At 40.3% G+C, this 17,759-nt stretch overlaps 2 protein-coding genes across 2 annotated transcripts; both read left to right on the forward strand.

Moving 5' to 3' along the window:
- Positions 1-5,193: 5,193 nt before the first annotated feature.
- Positions 5,194-10,091, forward strand: LOC141016208 (uncharacterized). The gene is made up of 7 exons (XM_073490444.1): positions 5,194-5,342; positions 5,901-6,103; positions 6,598-6,690; positions 6,780-6,872; positions 7,005-7,115; positions 7,225-7,357; positions 8,303-10,091. Exons 1-7 carry the CDS (start codon positions 5,339-5,341, stop codon positions 9,688-9,690), a joined length of 2,025 nt encoding a protein of 674 aa, XP_073346545.1. The 5' UTR covers positions 5,194-5,338; the 3' UTR covers positions 9,691-10,091.
- Positions 10,092-10,589: 498 nt separating this feature from the next.
- LOC141016195 (uncharacterized) lies at positions 10,590-15,925 on the forward strand. The gene is made up of 7 exons (XM_073490428.1): positions 10,590-10,733; positions 11,670-11,872; positions 11,981-12,073; positions 12,263-12,358; positions 12,535-12,645; positions 12,748-12,877; positions 12,985-15,925. The coding sequence occupies exons 1-7, from the start codon at positions 10,721-10,723 to the stop codon at positions 14,859-14,861; spliced, it is 2,523 nt and encodes an 840-aa protein (XP_073346529.1). The 5' UTR covers positions 10,590-10,720; the 3' UTR covers positions 14,862-15,925.
- The last annotated feature ends 1,834 nt before the right edge of the window (positions 15,926-17,759 follow it).

A 17,759-nucleotide genomic window follows, 5' to 3' on the forward strand; every position in this document is an offset into this window, starting at 1 on the left:
AACAGTTTCTACCAAATGTTATCAGCCAGCAACTATTCTGTAGCTAGCTGGCTATATTGCCAACTAATGATGACATGAGGGCCGCTATGAAGCTATTTAAATGCTTTCAACCAAAGCCAACGTTAATTCTTAGAATTGAAATTTTAACATTTTACTATTTGTAAAAAACAAATAACTAATTGTAAACCACTATTGTGAAGAAATTGTTTCTAATGTTTGGAGTTTTTTAATGTATGAGGCGCGCTCAATAAAATGTTTCCTTCATACGCACATTGATTGAATGAAGTTGCTTTATATTACATGTGTTTATAGAGATTTGTCTTTTACTAATATGGAAAGATATACTGTAATGTTTCTTATGTGAAAACTACACATTCTAATTATTTTGTCAAACATAGCACATTGCGAGTTTAACTTGTATCGATGTAACGATTACAAAGAAGGGCTGTGTGTACTGATAATCCCTGAATTATGTGCCTGATTTTGACTATTGTCCGCACACAATCTCTTGAGACCATTAAATTTGATCTGATGGATGTGGATTGGGAGAGCATGAATGCACTGAAAGCTCATTTTGTATTTAACTGTGTAAAGAACTTTGAGGCTGTGTGATGTATGTAAAGCCAATTTTTACCTATTTTTTGTAATGTATTTATATTGAAAGACCATTTCAGTGACTCTCATGTTGGCCATAACAAGATATGATCAAATTATAGAAATATACAGTGTTCATTTTTATATAAAAGACTTTCCTTGAGAACCTGATTGTCTGTATTGCATTTAGGTTGATCATTTCATGGATTGTTTTATTAAATGGGAATAAAACTCTTCCATATTTGTGAGTTTTGCAACTCTCAGTACAGTGTAAATAGATGAATGACACATGTTTTTTTTTGTCAATACATTTACTTATTTTTAACATTAATAGATATGGTTTTGAATACGCGTTGCTGTCCTGAAAAACAGAACTAAAATTCAAAACTGAGCAGTGTCTCTCCATTTTCACATGAGGAACCAGTTAGCTGATTTGACCTCATTACAAGGCAATGCGCTGTTAAATCTCTCTCTGAGTCCATGTGTATCAAAAAAAAATGGGACAGATGTGCAAACCTCTGCATCTCTACGGCTGTCTGTCCCTGTGAGTGTATTGCCCTTTAAAGCTTGAATTTGTTTATAATGCCTCCACAAATGCAGTACAATCACATAAAACCCCTCAACAATGTCGCCGAAATGGTGTGTTCTGATTAATGATTTCATCTCAGTGAAAAATGCTGGGGAGTAGAGGATCATGCACAGAAAAAAAAAAATATTCAAGGTTAATGCTGCTGCATGATTAACAATCAAAGTCTAGTGTGGTCATGGAAAAAGTCAATGATTAATAGCGCAGAGCCATAAAAAATAATCAAACCAAAGAAACTGGAATTTTTGGCATCTGTGCGTCTTTTCCATCTCTAGCACACAACTCTTCCTTCTTCAAGACAATGAGTTGTATCACAAAAAAGGTTTAGATACGTTTAGATTTCAGCAACCAATTCAAGTTAATAGTTGAGCACTGCCACATTTTCAGTTTGGAAAAAAATCATCAAGGGTGCCAATTTGGATTTAGCCCCAAAGAGATTTCCTCTCTCTTGTCGGGGTGGTCAAATCCAACTCTGACCAGCTGGGATAGAGGGATAATCTGTGTGCAAAAAAAAAAAATCACTTGTTTTAATTACACACTCACAGACACACAAATGCACGCTCTCTCTCTCTCTCTCTCTCTCTCTCTCTCTCTCTCTCTCTCTTTCACACACATACATACATACAGTACACATGTGGACATTCATGCATTAACACAACAACCACAAACACACGCAAACACACGCACACACACTATTGCCATTCATCCTCATAATAGACAGATGCTTACTTTGAATTTAATTTTGGCTTGTGCGTGAAGTGCCAGAAAAATGTGACTTGACTGAATGTGACTTGGTAATTGATCTGATTTTTAAGCGTTTGGACATGTGGCGGAGATTAAAGCTTCATCAGAGAGAGTTAACATTTTTAAAAAGATTAAAAAGGCACTATGTCTAATTACAAAATGCACCGGCACACAGTAAAACACGGCAATGTCAACGTAATGCATTACAAAATGTCTACATATAATGTGGACATGCTAAACTCTTACACAAAAGACATTTGATGAATTGCATGTTGTGTGTGTGCCATTTATTCAGATGACATTTAGTTAAATGAAGGTTATGAGTCACATCATCGTCTAGTCGTCATCGGTCAAAGGGGTCAGGGGGAATGTAATTAATATTTCAACATGATAGTCTATGTGTATTTAAATCTGTCTGTTGAGAGAGTGAAACATGAACGAACCACTCAGTTATTATTATTGTTTGCATTGTGATATTTGTGGTTGTGGTTTTTATGGAAGCCCATTCCTGCCAAGAAAGGAAACTAAAAGACCTAAAAAATGTGGTAAACTAAAAAAAAAAAGTGATTTAAGGAGAGGAGACATGACACAAATGTTATTATCTCTTTTTTTCAAAACTGCATTTTTTTTAAAGATAAAAAGGTCAAACTTGGCAAACAGTTACTCATTCACTTTCAGCAGATAAAGAGCAATATCAGCGTTCATGTGTAGTAGTTTTTGGCCACTTGGAAAAAGTCAGTCCAATATTAATTTTCCTTTTCGGTCTTTTTTTTGGGTCTCCACTAACTCCTGAAGGAAATGTCTGTCTCTTTTGCTGTTAAATGCTCCACTATGTTCAGTAGTTCACAAGTCTGCCATGTACATATTTTGAAATATTATTAATAATTAGAGAACCTACATATTTAAAGAGCATTTGCACTTCACAAATGAAAACATCTACACAGCCATGTATATGTTAATTATTATTTTTTGCTGAATGATACAATAAAGTTCTGTAGAGTTGAAGGGAACTGAGGTGTCGGGTAAAAATGATCTGTGCGTTCATCACCTCAAGCAACATTTGATCTATTGTAATTTTCAGGACCATACACTGTCCTCTTCACTTGCAATCAGGGAAATGTAATAACAACTGAAGGTCTGTGTACTGAAACGTTATTAAAGTGAAGAGGACATTGTGCAGGACTTTTTTGTTCTGATGTTTTCGACCATAAGCACCTGTTAATCCACAGTTGTGCAAAGGTTTTGCTCTGTGAATCCATTATTATAAAAAAATGATTTTAGTTGCTTTAAAGATGCTGTAAGCGTCGTTGTTGTTTTAGCTAACTTCCTGTCCGTTTTGCAGTTACCTTCCCTCCTCCCTACATCACCACATGAACGCGCAGTGCTAATCTTCAGACATAGCAGCAAACAGGAGGATCCTGCTCTCTGCACGTTGACGAGCAGACAGGACCGCCTCTTTATGGAGTTCTCTGTCCTGATTGGATAAAGTGTGCAGGGATACCAGAAAATGTCTTTCCTCTTTTACTGCATGAGCAGGAGGAGGAGAGACATGGGTTACTGACCAAACAAACTATAAGTGATACAGTGATTACTGTTGGAATACAGAGCTATTTAATACTTATTTTAATTACAAAAATATATCACTTACAACAGCTATAAGTCCAAATCTTTACCAAATCAGTGAGTCAAATCTTTTTTGCTTATGTTTATAATTTATAAGATTATTATTTTTTAATTAATGAATGAATCAATTTATTTATTTATTCATATATTTACTTTACTTTTCCTGTCAGGAATGGGCTTCCATAGAGGTTTCTGTTATGGTACTTAATGTGATAAAGCTGCAACAAAACTACTTCTCTTTACCATGTTTACCATGTTTTCACTATGTTATGAAAGGTCAAAAGGGCATATCACAGTGCTACCACACCCCAGTAAAAAAATATTTTGATATTACACCAAAACAGTCAATTCCTATTAATATGTATTTTAACTGTAGTATCTTTCTTGGCCAAAAAATAAGTCCTCAGAACTTTAAGAGCCATACAAAAATGTGATGAAAAAAAATACTTTGTTATCTCACCAGTTTCCCCTCTGTTGTACAAAATGTTATGTGTCTCGTGATGGAAGTGCAATAAATTCAAACTTGCTATCCAGTGATTGGGCCACTACAGAAAGATAACAAGCTTTTACTAAAATTTGATTCAGATACATGTAGCCTATCTATTAGCTATGGTTTCGAATGATTATCCCAGTGCTGCTGGTTGGCTGTTGGTGGTGACAAAGTAAAAATCTAGGTTGGCCTCACTAAAAGGGCTGCAAATCCAAAAAAAAAAGAAAAAAGGAAAGAGAGAATAGTGGAGGAAATAGCCTTTTTAGGTACAAGAGGGCCCTTCTGTCAGTAACCATGCACTGCAGGGATTTAGCTAGAGTCACGGTGGCTAACACAGCCCAGATGGTCTGATGAGGCACTATCTAATTACTTTTCCCATAGTTCCTCTTTTTCTGATGAAAATTTACAGTGCCCTCCCTGTTTAGAAAAAGCCTTCACTGCCACCATGAGGGGATTCATGCATGTACAGGTCAGTCTGAAGGCTGTCTAGATTTAGTTTGTTGGCACCTACTCTGGCTCCAGGTGACATTCTGACTGGTGTGTGAATGTGGAGACAGACAAAAGGCTGTAAGGGACAACAGAGAGGATAACTGGAGAACATGTCATAGAGATTTCGGAGGCCTGCACAAGCTGATATGAATAAAGTAATATAGACATATCGATGCACTCCATATTTACTAAAAATAAATATTTTTAAAGAGTATCATACAGATATTTATGCATATTTGCTGCTGATTGTATTCTGTATGCAATTTCCGGGTTTTACATCAATCTCGCAGATAACAGATAGGCTGTAGTGAACTATCGTTTCTGCACAAGTATAGTTCAGAAATTCATAGAGAGGCTGGGAAAGAGAGATTTAACATTGTATACATAGTGCCACGTTAGTCCCACATTATGCCTTCAAATGATGCTAGTTTTATTTTATTTTTTATTTTACTTTCATGCTGAGCAAATTGTTTTACTTTGAGTAAGATTTGTTGATAGAAAATATTAAAATTACGACATGACATGGAAATTGTGCATCTTAAAATATGACAGGTGTGTTTGTTTGCTTTGCGTGAACTGCTCTGTAGCAGACGTTGGGTGGCGCTACAGCTACCGGATGTTGACGAAAATACACCAAACGAAGAAGAAGAGTCAGGAAGTTGTGTTCAGCTGTATTTGACAGCGACAAGCACGAAGCGAGGAGTTGGATTAAAGCTCATTTTTCACAGTAGACAGTGCAGAAGGATCAATACTTTTATTAAGAAACCTTCATCCGTGCCCATTCAACTGTTATAGCTCTTCGGGGGAGTAAAATGGGTAACGTTTTGTAGTTTGCTTTGCTCTTGTCGGTTTGTTTTGATGTTGTTAGCTTGACTGCTAACAAAAACTTCTTAGCTTCTTTGAGTTGTAAAACAGATAATTTAAATTCCTGGGAGCTTATGCTATATTTGTCTTATTTTGACCACATAACGAACAGAAGCGTGGAGTTTCTCACTTCGTTGAGAAACTGTTGTTGTGTGTCTCCAGCCTCAGTCCAGCCCAGAATATTATAACTAATAAAGATACATAATAGTGGGCTAACGCACAACAAACTGTGAAACGGTACCTCTCAAAATAAGTGGACAAAGAAACAACAAGAAGGAAATTAATAAACCTAAACGTCACTTTGTGTTCGCTTAATAGTTGAGCTTCTTCTCTTCTTTAAATTTTATGAACCAAGTAAAAATCACACTGTAGATAAAGTCTCTTGCTCTTCTCTGCTGTGCTTTTTATGACACAACTAAGTAAAAAGTGCAACTTTCTGCCAGTGATGTGGAGACTGTACTATATGGTACATAGGCTTTATGTTTCTGGTCACCTCCTTCCCCCCTGCAGAGGGTCCCCTGCCCCTGTCCTCACTGAGGCTCCTGGTTCCTCCTCTGCGGGTGATGTCAGCTGTGATGTGGAAGGTGGTTTGTCTGAGGAACACAGAGCATTATGGGAAAGTGGAGGAGTTTGTGTCCTTGGTCACTGAAGCCATCCCCAACATCTTTACAGACAGTCAGACGAGACTGCTCACCTTGGGTTTAAGAGCAAAGGTAAGCCTTTATGTAGCAGCAAACTGTTTCATTATCAGCAAGTATTAGTTTTAAAAAGTAGTTTTTGTATCATGTCAAAATTACTTTGTATTGCTGATATTTGTCTTATTATGGGATTGCTGTTTTCACAATCTCCACAGTGAATAATGTTTTTGTTTTTTAGCCTTAATTTCACAGTATGTGCAAGAAAATATATATTTATAGATTTTGGTTTTGTCTGAAGAAAAAAGTCAATGCAATCAATACTTTTGCTTTGTCCATGTAAGGTATTATTCATTATGTATTTGCCTTGAAAATGCATCAAATGTTGCAAAAATGAAAGCAAAGATGATGGAGCATGTAGTGTCATATTTGTAGATAGTACTCAAAAGGGAGAAAGTAATATGAAAAGGGACGAGCTGGCAGTTGGATTTTATTGTTTGCAGTTCTTCACTGTGGTTGGGATTCTTGAGTTTTCTCACTTGTCAGTGACTCTTGCTTAATGACTTTTCCAGATGATGTTGCAGATGTTAAGCTCTGACCAGTCAGAGGATCTCAGAGGAGTTAAAACATACTTGAACAACTTCCTGCCATTTAGCTCAAAACAGGTGTGTGACTTTTCCGATCATGGATAAATAAATGTTGTCTGTTTATGAATTGTTCTGCTTATTTCAAATGTGTATATTTCATTTGACAGGTTCATTCAGGAAATGAAGCTCTTGAAGCCAACTTTGTCCAGTTCGTGGAAAGACTCCTGGAGGACCCAAAAGAGAGAGAGCACTTCCTCGAGGTGTGTCTGCTTTTTCCTCCATTGTCAGTTTTGACATGAAAAGGCCCAGTTTGTTTGATTGTCGAATGATGCAGTAACATGAGGTCTTACACCCATGCTTGGGGTTGAAACTTTCCACTTCACATTTCACAGAATGTGTTTCCAGTGGAGTATGGGCCTGACTTTGATACAGCTCTGGAGACCGTAATTTGTGAGTTCTTCACCCGACTGGAAGAATTTCTGGTTATACCAGACTTTAAGCAGGTGAACAGAAACAACCTACACCATAAAATTTCCAGTTCACTCTTAATTTCCATAGATAGAATTACTGATTCAAGTCCATCTAAATAAAAGTTTTGTTTGCTTGATAAAGACTGCAGTGTGGATCAGTGATGCACCGTCTGTGCTAGAAGAATACATGAAGTGTGAATCAGAAGCAGATGAACTCAAAGTACTGCTCAGAAGAAAAGCCCACTGTGGTAAAATAGCCAGGGTGGATACCAGTGGTAAGTCTGTCTGCTTGGGATACCAGCCAGGTTAAATGAGTATATTAATGCTGAAACAATCAGTCAAATAACCGATGAATCATTTAATCGTTGAGTGGTTTATCATGGTTGTAGCCTTGATAGCCTTGATAGTCTCTTCAGCCTATCTGGTTATAGCCTGTTAAAGGGGAAGTTCCCCAAAAATGAAAATTCTGTCATTAACTGCTCACCCCCATATGGATGGAAAGTCAGGTGAAGTTTCGTAGTCAACAAAACATTTCTGATGCATCACAGCATAACAGTGTTGGCATTCTCCTGAACAACTGAAGTAAATGGGGACTTGTCCAGCGTTACCCAAGTAACGTTACCAAATCCATTTGGGTTCAAATACGGCAGATGAGATGTATGGAGCCATTTTTTTTGGTCTCTGTTTTCTTTTGGTAAAGTTTTTTGTTTGTTTAAAAAAAGTCCCAATGTACTTCAGTTGTTTTGGAGAATGCTTCAACACTTGTTTTGCTGTAAAGCTCCAGAAATACATGTAGGCCAGAGTAAATGATGACTGATTTTTTTACTATACATATATACACACACACACACACACACACACACACACACACACATATATATATATATATATATATATATATATATATATATATATATATATATATATATATATATATATACACATACAAACTGTATATATACTGTATATATATATATATATATATATATATATATATATATATATATATATATATATATATATATATTTCATTGTAATATAAATGGATATGTTTGGGTACTGGACAGTTGGTCTGACAAAATAAACAATTTAAAAATTTGTGATTGACATTGTTCAGCCCCAGAGCAGAGATATCACAACCACTTTCCAAAGTAACACATTTTAAATGGACAGAATGTAAAGTAATTCTATTTTTTTTTTAAATTTCTCTTTCCCAACAGTGCATTCTCCCTCAGAGCAGCGCCTCTTCTCGTCATTATCCATCCCTCCTTCACTGCAAGGGACCAACGCCAAAGATGTAGAATCTAATGCACAAACATTTGAAAACCAAGTAGAACCCGAGGAGATTTTTCCTCACAAGGCAGAAGACATAGAGATACAGGATGCACAATGGCCATCTGAGGAGGAAACAAACATTCTGGACAGCAGCAACACAGAACAAACAGGAGGGGAGAATCGCAGTAACAGCATCCCTGATGTTCACATTGTGGAGGATGACCAAGCTTCAGCCACCTGCCGAGCCCCCTCAACATGTACTCAGAATCCTGTGTTGTCCAGCTCGATAAATGGTCCTCCACGGCAGAGAGTTGCACACAAATGCACTCAGTGTGGAAAGTGCTTCATTTACCGCTATGAACTCCTGGAGCATCAGAGACTGCACACTGGAGAAAACCCTTACAAGTGCTCTCAGTGTGGAAAGGCCTTCAGGAGGAGCTCTGACATGTCAACTCACAGGCGCACACAGTGCATAAAAGCAGCCTATATTTGTATCAAATGTGGGAATAGCTTCCAATCTATGCAGGACAGACTTAGACACAGGTGTGTTCGAAACGTCCAGAAATTTGAGTGCTCTCAGTGCGGAAAAAGCTTTAAGAATATGCACGTGCTGGGTAAGCATGAGATGACTCACACCCAGAATCGTATCTTAAAGTGCAGACAGTGTGGGGAAGTGTACCCTAGCATGAGCGAGCTGAGATCCCACCAGAAGATCCATCCTCTTGAGCTGTCCAATCAGTGCATGCAGTGCGGGAAGTTTTTCAGCTCTGCTGCCAGTTTGACATCCCATGAGCTGCGTCACAGGCAACCAAAATCACAGATTTGTGTGCGTTGTGGCAAAGCTTTCAAGAACAAACACGATCTGAAGCTTCACATGCGCAGTCACACAGGCGAGAGGCCATTTCAGTGCACATACTGTGGGAAACGTTTCTCGGTGTCAGGAAACCTGAACATACACATAAGGATCCACACCGGAGAGAAACCCTATCTGTGCTCAGACTGTGGCAAGGGTTTTGTTTCAGCTGGAGAGCTGCAGATACACAGACGTACCCACACAGGGGAAAGGCCATACAAGTGCACTATATGTGAGAGAGGATTCACCATGGCGAGCAAATTGACACTTCACATGCGCGTTCACACCGGGGAGCGACCTTATATCTGCTCTGAATGTGGGAAGGGTTTTTCCCGTAGCAGCGAACTGAAGAAACATACCATGAACCATACAGGGGTTCGACCCTTTGCTTGTCAGCTGTGTGCAAAGACTTACACATGTCACAATCACCTCAAGAGACACATGAAAACTCACAGTATAGTTCAAAGCCAGTCTGTCTAAATCCATTGACTACCATATGATTGTAGTTTTGGTTTCATGTAATGTTTAACAGATTTCTTACTAATCCTCTCTTGTGAGGACTATTTTGAAAACATGTTTGGTTTTACTGATGTTTTACTGTTTGATTCCTCATCCTGCGTTGACACTTCTGTTCTGATTTTATCCTCTAAAATTCAGAGTTCAGCTTTTGGGACTGTCATGTAAGTGTATTACTTTTGTTCTCTGGAGTCATAAAACATGTTAAAAGGGTTTCTAAGAAAACAACAAGCACATGATAAATCCCAACTGGGGCATGGAAGCAGCCTATTTGTTTGTTCCCGACACCAGCAGGACTTGTACTTGAAGCCAACATGAAACATTACGCAACTGACAACAAATGAATAAAGCTCTTGTAATCCTGATGTTTTTTTCCTAGATTTTATTCAAAGTAGAAATTATAATAATTACTTAGTTATTTTTGGATGGCTGGAAGGATGGATAGATGTTTTATGCATCCCTGTCAGGTGCCAGGATGAATATAGAGCAGCATGCACAAGGTTAAAAACAAAAATATAACTTAAAATAGTCATATAAAAAACTAAATGAATGAGTTAATAAAAGGTTACAGGACATACTGCCGCTCAACATGTCGCAGAATATAGCAAATATGTATTCAAAAGCTTTTCTCTTAGAAGTATCTGAACGCTGTGGAGACATTAGAAATACGAGTGATATCAGAAAATACAGTTTATCAAGTTTAAAACGTTGATTTAAGATTTAGTCATTTGATTGTACCGGAGAGGCGGTGCAGCTCATTGTGAGAGACGAGTGGATGGGAATCGCCTTATCCGGGCTGCCCCGTAAAGCAAAACGAACCTCGCTGTTCGAAGCTGACAACGACTGGGCCAACGCTCCCCAGAATGAACAGCGTGTTTCAGGAAGAAGTTGGCGCCTGCGGCCCCGTATACGGTTAGCTAGCACGCTAACCGAAAGTATGAAAGATATGCCACAGTAATGATTTTTCTGTCTATCGTTATTAAAGAATCCCACAATGAACGACATGGGTATGTATTAGCTCGCGAGGCTCGGCAAAACTGTATTTTTCGCTTCTTGTGCGTCTCCTCGAATAGCTAAAGCGAAGGATTATCCGAGGCTCAACAGGCCTCGACTAATCCCTGGAACAAGAATTGTTTTCCCAAATAATAAGCCGGTTTTTACCAGGCTACACCAGCGGCCTTTCGGCTAACGGCTAACGCTTCGCCTTGTGCATGAACAGAAACGATACCTCGTGTTTAAAAATGTTTTTCTGCAGTTGAAGAGGTTTTATAAACACTGTTGGGTTTGAATAAGACCCTGGTTCATTATAAAGTGACTAACGTTAGCTTACAGGTTAGCTGTTTGCGGACGTAAACTGTCCATTAGTTAGTACATGGCTACTCACTACAGCGTTATCTTCTTTGACATTTGGCGCCGTGTAAAAACACTGATTGTGTTTTAGCATTTCAGGACAATCCCATTTTATTTTACAGCTATTTACATGTAATGAGCTTTCGGAGCTAGACCTAAGATATGTACACTAGCCCGCCCGGTGCTTTAGATTGTGGCACCCTACAGGGCTGTATTTCAAACTGTAGGTTAACTAGTGCATCACAGGGATGGATAGATACTGGAGGAAAGTCAACCGTCCATGCTGACTTCAGTGACTGTCCTGGTTATAAAGTGAGATGCTGTAAGTTATTGAAAATGTAAGGCTTTTCTAATGTCCAGTTAGCACTGGAGTGTATTTCACCTCTTCCTAAAAATAAATTATGCTGATAAAGATCTTGCATGAATGACTTTCCAGAGGGCATAAATCCAATTTCATCTCAACTTCCTCCTCACTGTTGTCAACATGTTTGACATAAAACGTGAACTGTGAGCATGTGTAACAGATGTTACATTACACACGATTCCCATTTTGTATTTAAGTGTGTTTGTCCCAATCTAATTTCACTTTGTAGAATTCAGCGTCCCCCTGTCCTCGCTGGCTCTCCTGGTCCCACCACTTCGGCTGATGTCAGCAGTGATGTGGGAAGTTGTCCGCCAGCGTAACATAAAGCACTATGGGAAACTGGAGGAGTTTGTGTCCATGGTAACAGATGCAGTTCCTGAACTGATGAGTAAAAGAGAGGGGAGACTTCTCTCACTGGGCCTGAGAGCAAGGGTAAGTTTTTTTAAATGTGTAGATCCACCATATATAAATATAACTATATATAGACCTGAGAAAATGGTATCATGAAAACATTCAAATCATGAATTGAATTTCTCCTAGACAACTCTTGAACTGTTGCGTTCAGAACATCCAGAGGATCTGAAGGCCGTCGAGACCCACCTGAACCGAATCCGATCTTCTTGCATTGAGGAGGTGAGTGTGTTCATTCTCATTTCACTATTTTCTGACATTTGTTGACAAAACATTTAATAATAATTAGCAGGATAAATCAATAATTAAAATAATCGTTTGTTGCAGTCCTAATTGGCTGATTCATGTTTGCTTCATATTTAATTTCCCAAAAATCATCTGACTGCTGTGTCGTAATGTTTTTGAACCTAGACAAACGATCCTGTAATTGAAGCACCAGAGGCAAATTTTATGAAGCTGGTGCAGGGCCTCATTGAAGACACTGATGGCAGAGAGCACTTCCTCAAGGTAAAATAAATGTTACATTTCATTTATATGGAACCGTAAATAATATGATCTGGCAAAAATGTTCCAAATCCATTTCCTAATCGAAATTTTGATGAAGAAAATTAACTATATGAGGATAATGCCATGTGCTAAAGGTGTCTGGTTGTTTCTTGTTTTTTTTTTCTCCCACCTGACAGAACGTATTTCCAGTCGAGTATGGCCCTGACTTTGACACAGCACTGGAGACTCTGGTTTGTGAATTCTTCACCAGGCTGGAAGAGCTGCTGCCAATACCAGATTTTAAACAGGTGCAAAGAGTATTTCTGAAGGATTAGAAAATAAAGTAAATTAATATAACCACTATCAATTTGTTTTTTAAAATGTCTAATTTTTGTGCTGCTCTTGTATAGACTGCATCCTGGATCAGTGCTGCCCCTTCTGTCCTAGAGGAATACATGCAGTGTGTCTCAAACGGAGATGATCTTAAATTTCTTCTCCAAAGCAAACAGTGCCACGGGAAATTAGCTAAGAGTAGCGTCGGTATGTACACCGTTTACATTTACTATGAACTCATCAACATGAAGTGTATTGGTTAAGAGGAGAGAGACTGTTGCATTAAAAATTTTGTCCTTGTATTTTCCCTGCAGCTCCGTTTCAGTCGGATGATCTTCTCATTCCCTCTCTGTGTCTCCCTCCATCGCTGGAAGTGGCCATCGCTTCCCACCCGAGTGCTTGTGATGATGAAAATAATGACGTTCCTCAGATTGTCATGTTCGATGAAGAACTGTCTACGAACCCTTCAACATCCGCTGACTTTCCAGAGTCTCCAAAAAGAACTGATATCTCATCATCTCCTCGCAGGAGGCAGCAGTCAGGGATGCATAAATGCCCCGATTGTGACAAATGCTTCAAGCATCACTCAGTCCTCATTGAACACCAGAGAGTCCACACTGGGCTGCAGCCATACAACTGCTCTGAGTGTGGGAGAGCTTTCAGAACTGCCACTCTGTTGGCCGGTCACAGGCTAAGGAAATGCAAAAATGCTGCATACCTGTGCATTAAATGTGGGAACAGTTTTCCAACCTCGCTGGAGAAATTCAGACACCACTGCCCAAAACGTGGCCGTAACTACGATTGCGGGCACTGCGGAAAGAGCTTTCAAAAGTCTAGCAGCTTAAAGGAACACCTGTTGACTCACGCCCAGAGCCGCCTGTTCAAGTGCAGTCATTGTGGGGTGGGTTTTTCAGGAATTGGTGACCTGAAGTATCATCAGCAGGTAGATCATGATAAGCCTTATCAGTGTAAGCAATGTGGAAAGAGCTTTATCTCCTCCAAGTGTCTGGTCAAGCATCAACAGCGGCATGAAGAGGTCGGTGAAATGGAGACGGCCAAATTAATGAGTGGAGGTAAACATAGGAAGAGTGGCTCAGCTCATCGGATTTCTTCCACATCTATGTCCTCGAGGAAAACTTCTGTCAAGACCATCTACCCACGAGGACGAGTCACACATAACTGTCCACTGTGTGGAAGGAGCTTTAAGTATCGTTTTGAATTTCTTGAACACCAGAGGTTCCACACTGCAGTGAAGCCTTACAAATGCTCTCAGTGTGGTAAAGCCTTCCGCACAGAAGCTCACCTGTCCGGCCACAGGAAGAGAAAATGTAAGAATGCCGCCCACATTTGCACCAAGTGTGGGTGTAATTTCAGGTCCCTACACGAGCGGGTCAGACATCAGTGTGTGCAGCTACTGACAAAATACGAGTGTTCTCATTGTGGAAAGACCTTCAAGATGGCCCACCTGCTGAGGAACCATCAGATGAGTGAACACCAGCTCCCCTACAGCCCCAACCATCGCTTCAGGTGCAGATATTGCGATGAGACCTTCCCTGGCATCAGCGAGCTGAAGTACCATCAGAGAGTCGACCACGAGAAACCTTATCAGTGTCAGGAATGTGGCAAGTGTTTCCTGTCAGAAAAATGCCTGGCGAACCATGAGCTTCGCCATAACGACGACCGACCAGAGAGCTGCCTCGTGTGTGGCCGCGGCTTCAGGAACCGCTACGACTTGAAGCAGCACATGCGCACTCACACAGGAGAGCGGCCATATCAGTGTACTCACTGTTCACAGTGTTTCTCCACAGCAGGAGGACTGAGGAGTCACACCAGAGTTCACACCGGCGAGAAGCCGCACGTTTGCCCAGACTGCGGCAAGGCTTTCTCCCAGATGGGTGCGATGCGCACACACAGGCTCACCCACACAGGAGAGAGGCCGTTCAAGTGCACAGTGTGCGGCAAAGGCTTTACAATGGCACACAAGGTAACTGTTCACATGCGTGTGCATACAGGAGAGCGGCCGTACGTGTGCTCTCAGTGCGGGAAAGCCTTCTCAGATGGAAGTGTGCTGAAGCAGCATACGCTAAACCACTCAGGGGTGAGACCGTACCACTGCCAAATCTGTCCCAAGACCTACACCTGTCTGAACCACCTGAGGAGGCACCTGAAAAGCCACTCTAACATGAACTGAGTCAGGCTGTAAGCCAAACTGTAGAGACCTGGATAACATTTTCCACATATACAGAGACACTGAATCTGGCAGTTAGGCTACTAAAATTGCAACGGACCAACTAAATCAAGCAATATATGAAGGATTATACAATGATGCTGTACAGTTGCTGCTGAAATTGAAGTGAAAGTTCAATTTCCTCTTCACTGTAAAGTAAATATAGGCACATTAGCCAGTTGGAGTTGGTTGACATTTTGGGGATTGCACTTAATCACTTTGTTGCTGAGTATTAGAAAGGGTTGATACTGCTGTAATTTTTGTTTGTTCATAAGCTGGAACCAGGAGGTGTTGCTCAACCCAAAGACTAAAAGCAGGAGGGGGCAGCTGGCCTGGCTCTGTCGAAAGGTTTTAGAAGTCTGCCCAAAGAAGAAATGATCTGGCACATATTAAACCAGTCTTTTTTACATTTTAGATGTTGTATTTTATAGAACAAACAAGATATCGTGCTAATTATTGACCTTTAGAGGTGCTGTGAACAGTCGAGTTTAGCCGTTTCCCTGAGTCCAGTCTTTATGCTAAGCTAATCAGTTGTTAGCTGTAGTTTCATATTGAAAAGACAGCTCCGAGAGGGGTATCAAGCTTCTCTTCTAACTCTGAGCAAGAAAGTGAATAAGTGCATTTCACAAAATGTGGAACCATTCCTTTAATTTAAGCACAATCAAATGGTCCATTCTTTTCTGTTATTTCCTACCAGACGATTCTTTGAGCTTTTTTTTTTTTCTTCTTCTTCCATCACTTTCTTATGCATGAATATGTTTGGATGTTGACCTGGATATTATTTGGCTGAGGTATGTTCAGAAGCTGTATGTAATATTGGTGAAAATATATTTTTTGGAAAGGCCTCAGAAGTAATTGAAATGAACATGTTGGCTCTGTAAATATGCTGAAAGACAAACTTGTGAGAGTGCAAAGTTAAAAATCACGACACCATTTATTTCAACACGACATAAATGTATTCCTGTAGGCCTTCTATATCCTATGGTTTGACAACTTTGTGGATTTCAAATTAAATGACCTTGGTTATACTCTGTGCATGTTGACTGAATTTATTTAACAGGAAAGCATCTGCAAGAATTACATTTGCTATCAGAATCTAAGGTTTCACTAGAGGGCAGTAGGGGACCATTAACCATTTTTCCCCCAGGCAGTACTGGCCATTACCATTAGGTATTGAAATCAATGTGAGGATCAGTCAGATGTTCTCCAGCAACTGGAGATTATTTATATGTTGTCTGAGGAGAATGGAGATTGACGAGGGACTATTGCAGCGGAAGTTAGTCAGGCCCATTTCCTGTCATTAACTTTATTTGGCGTGGTTCAGAATCTTGATTAGCCTGCAATTTCCTGATGTTTTAACTGCCGCCTCGCATTATCTGAAGTTATTTAAACCTTGGCGAAGAGAATTCCTCACTTTCTTCTCTCTTTGCAAGGCGCTTCTTTATCCTAGTTCAGCTAACAGTAAAGTTTGATCTGGCCCACCACTGTTCCCAGTGCCTTGTAAGCTAAGTTGGACCTCAGGCAGATGAAGTAACACAGTATCGTAACAGCCACATTGAGATTAATCTCTTCCATCTGTGCTGCGCTGACTTTCATGTTTTCACTGGAGGAGAGAAACTGTTTTTTCCCCTTAGTTTCTCCCTTGTTCCATGCTTGTGTTTCATCTCATCTTTGGCCACTTATGCATAGTAGCTCAAACAAACCAAAATTCTTGCTGTTCACAGTGAGATCAACCCCAAAGATGAATTGTCATGGTGTGTTAAATGCTGCAAGACATTAAACCACAAAAAAGTCAGGCTGGAGACACTGGTTGTACTCAGCACTATTCCTTTCTCTGACTCACAAATGCTACTAATCTTCTCCAATGAGCGTCAGGATCCTGTGGAAACTCGTGCTACATCCTGCCTGCCAACAGGCTGCCGTGCCCAAGACATTGTGCAGAACCTCTCCGCTTTAGGATGCATGCAGGTTCTTTCAACATGTGGAGCTTTATCCTGACCTTCTGAGGCCTTACCCTGTGTTTGTGTCCTCAGGGAGAGAACATAATGACTTCTGAGATAATTCAGTGATCTCAATCCCACCTGCCAGCTTCAGTACTGTAAAAAGACAACAAAAAAAGGTGCTGTCTTCAGAACAAAGCAATTTTAGAAACCGAAAACGACCCCTACTGCTTGGCTAATGAGTCTTGAATTTAATGGAGTAATGTATTCCTGATGAAGGCTGCTATTGAGACATCTCGAAATGCATGCATCACAATTTATACACTTCCCACAGCTGCCAAAAATCCAGCAGATTTACTATGAGAGCTTGCTAATAAACACAGATCATTACCAGATGTCCCCCCCCCCCTCCTCTCTCCTCATCCCTTCCTTTCTCCCTTCTTTCCTTTCCTTTCCTTCCCTCCCTGCTTCTCCACAGAACTTTTTCTCTGAAACTGTGATCTCAGTGGAAACTCTGAGTCCAGGCCAGACCTTCCCGGCGCGCGCACACACACGCACACAAATGTATGTCCACCCCCATCAACACCTTGCCAAATGAACACTCCACGCCCACACCTCTGTGCCTCCTTCCATGGAAGTGCCTCACTGCACCCCGAAACTCTTTCCAGACTCCCCTCCAGGATCTGCCAGTGAAAGGCACTAGATGGCACTGTGTCTCTTCCTGCTTCCGAGGAAAAAGGGAGTAAAATCCCCCCCTCCTCCTTCTCCTGAATTTATGTTCAGGTCAGGTCTGGACGCCGAAGTGAACCAGATGTATGAACCCCACCCACCCCCATCTTCCACGGAAAGCAGAGACTTTTTACAGAGAAAGAATACAAAATGCTTCCAAGATGTGCGCCAGCTGCTTTTCATTAAGTTTGAT

The sequence above is a fragment of the Pagrus major genome, chromosome 21 (assembly GCF_040436345.1).
Source record: "Pagrus major chromosome 21, Pma_NU_1.0".
NCBI classification, from domain to species: domain Eukaryota; kingdom Metazoa; phylum Chordata; class Actinopteri; order Spariformes; family Sparidae; genus Pagrus; species Pagrus major.

Excerpts from the sequence above, each read along its gene's own strand:
- LOC141016208 (XM_073490444.1), top strand. Across the intron at positions 6,691-6,779 it reads TGCCATTTAGCTCAAAACAG|GTTCATTCAGGAAATGAAGC; the intron begins GTGTGTGACTTT and ends TTCATTTGACAG. Across the intron at positions 7,358-8,302 it reads AGCCAGGGTGGATACCAGTG|TGCATTCTCCCTCAGAGCAG; the intron begins GTAAGTCTGTCT and ends CTTTCCCAACAG.
- LOC141016195 (XM_073490428.1), top strand. Across the intron at positions 11,873-11,980 it reads CACTGGGCCTGAGAGCAAGG|ACAACTCTTGAACTGTTGCG; the intron begins GTAAGTTTTTTT and ends AATTTCTCCTAG. Across the intron at positions 12,359-12,534 it reads GCAGAGAGCACTTCCTCAAG|AACGTATTTCCAGTCGAGTA; the intron begins GTAAAATAAATG and ends CCCACCTGACAG.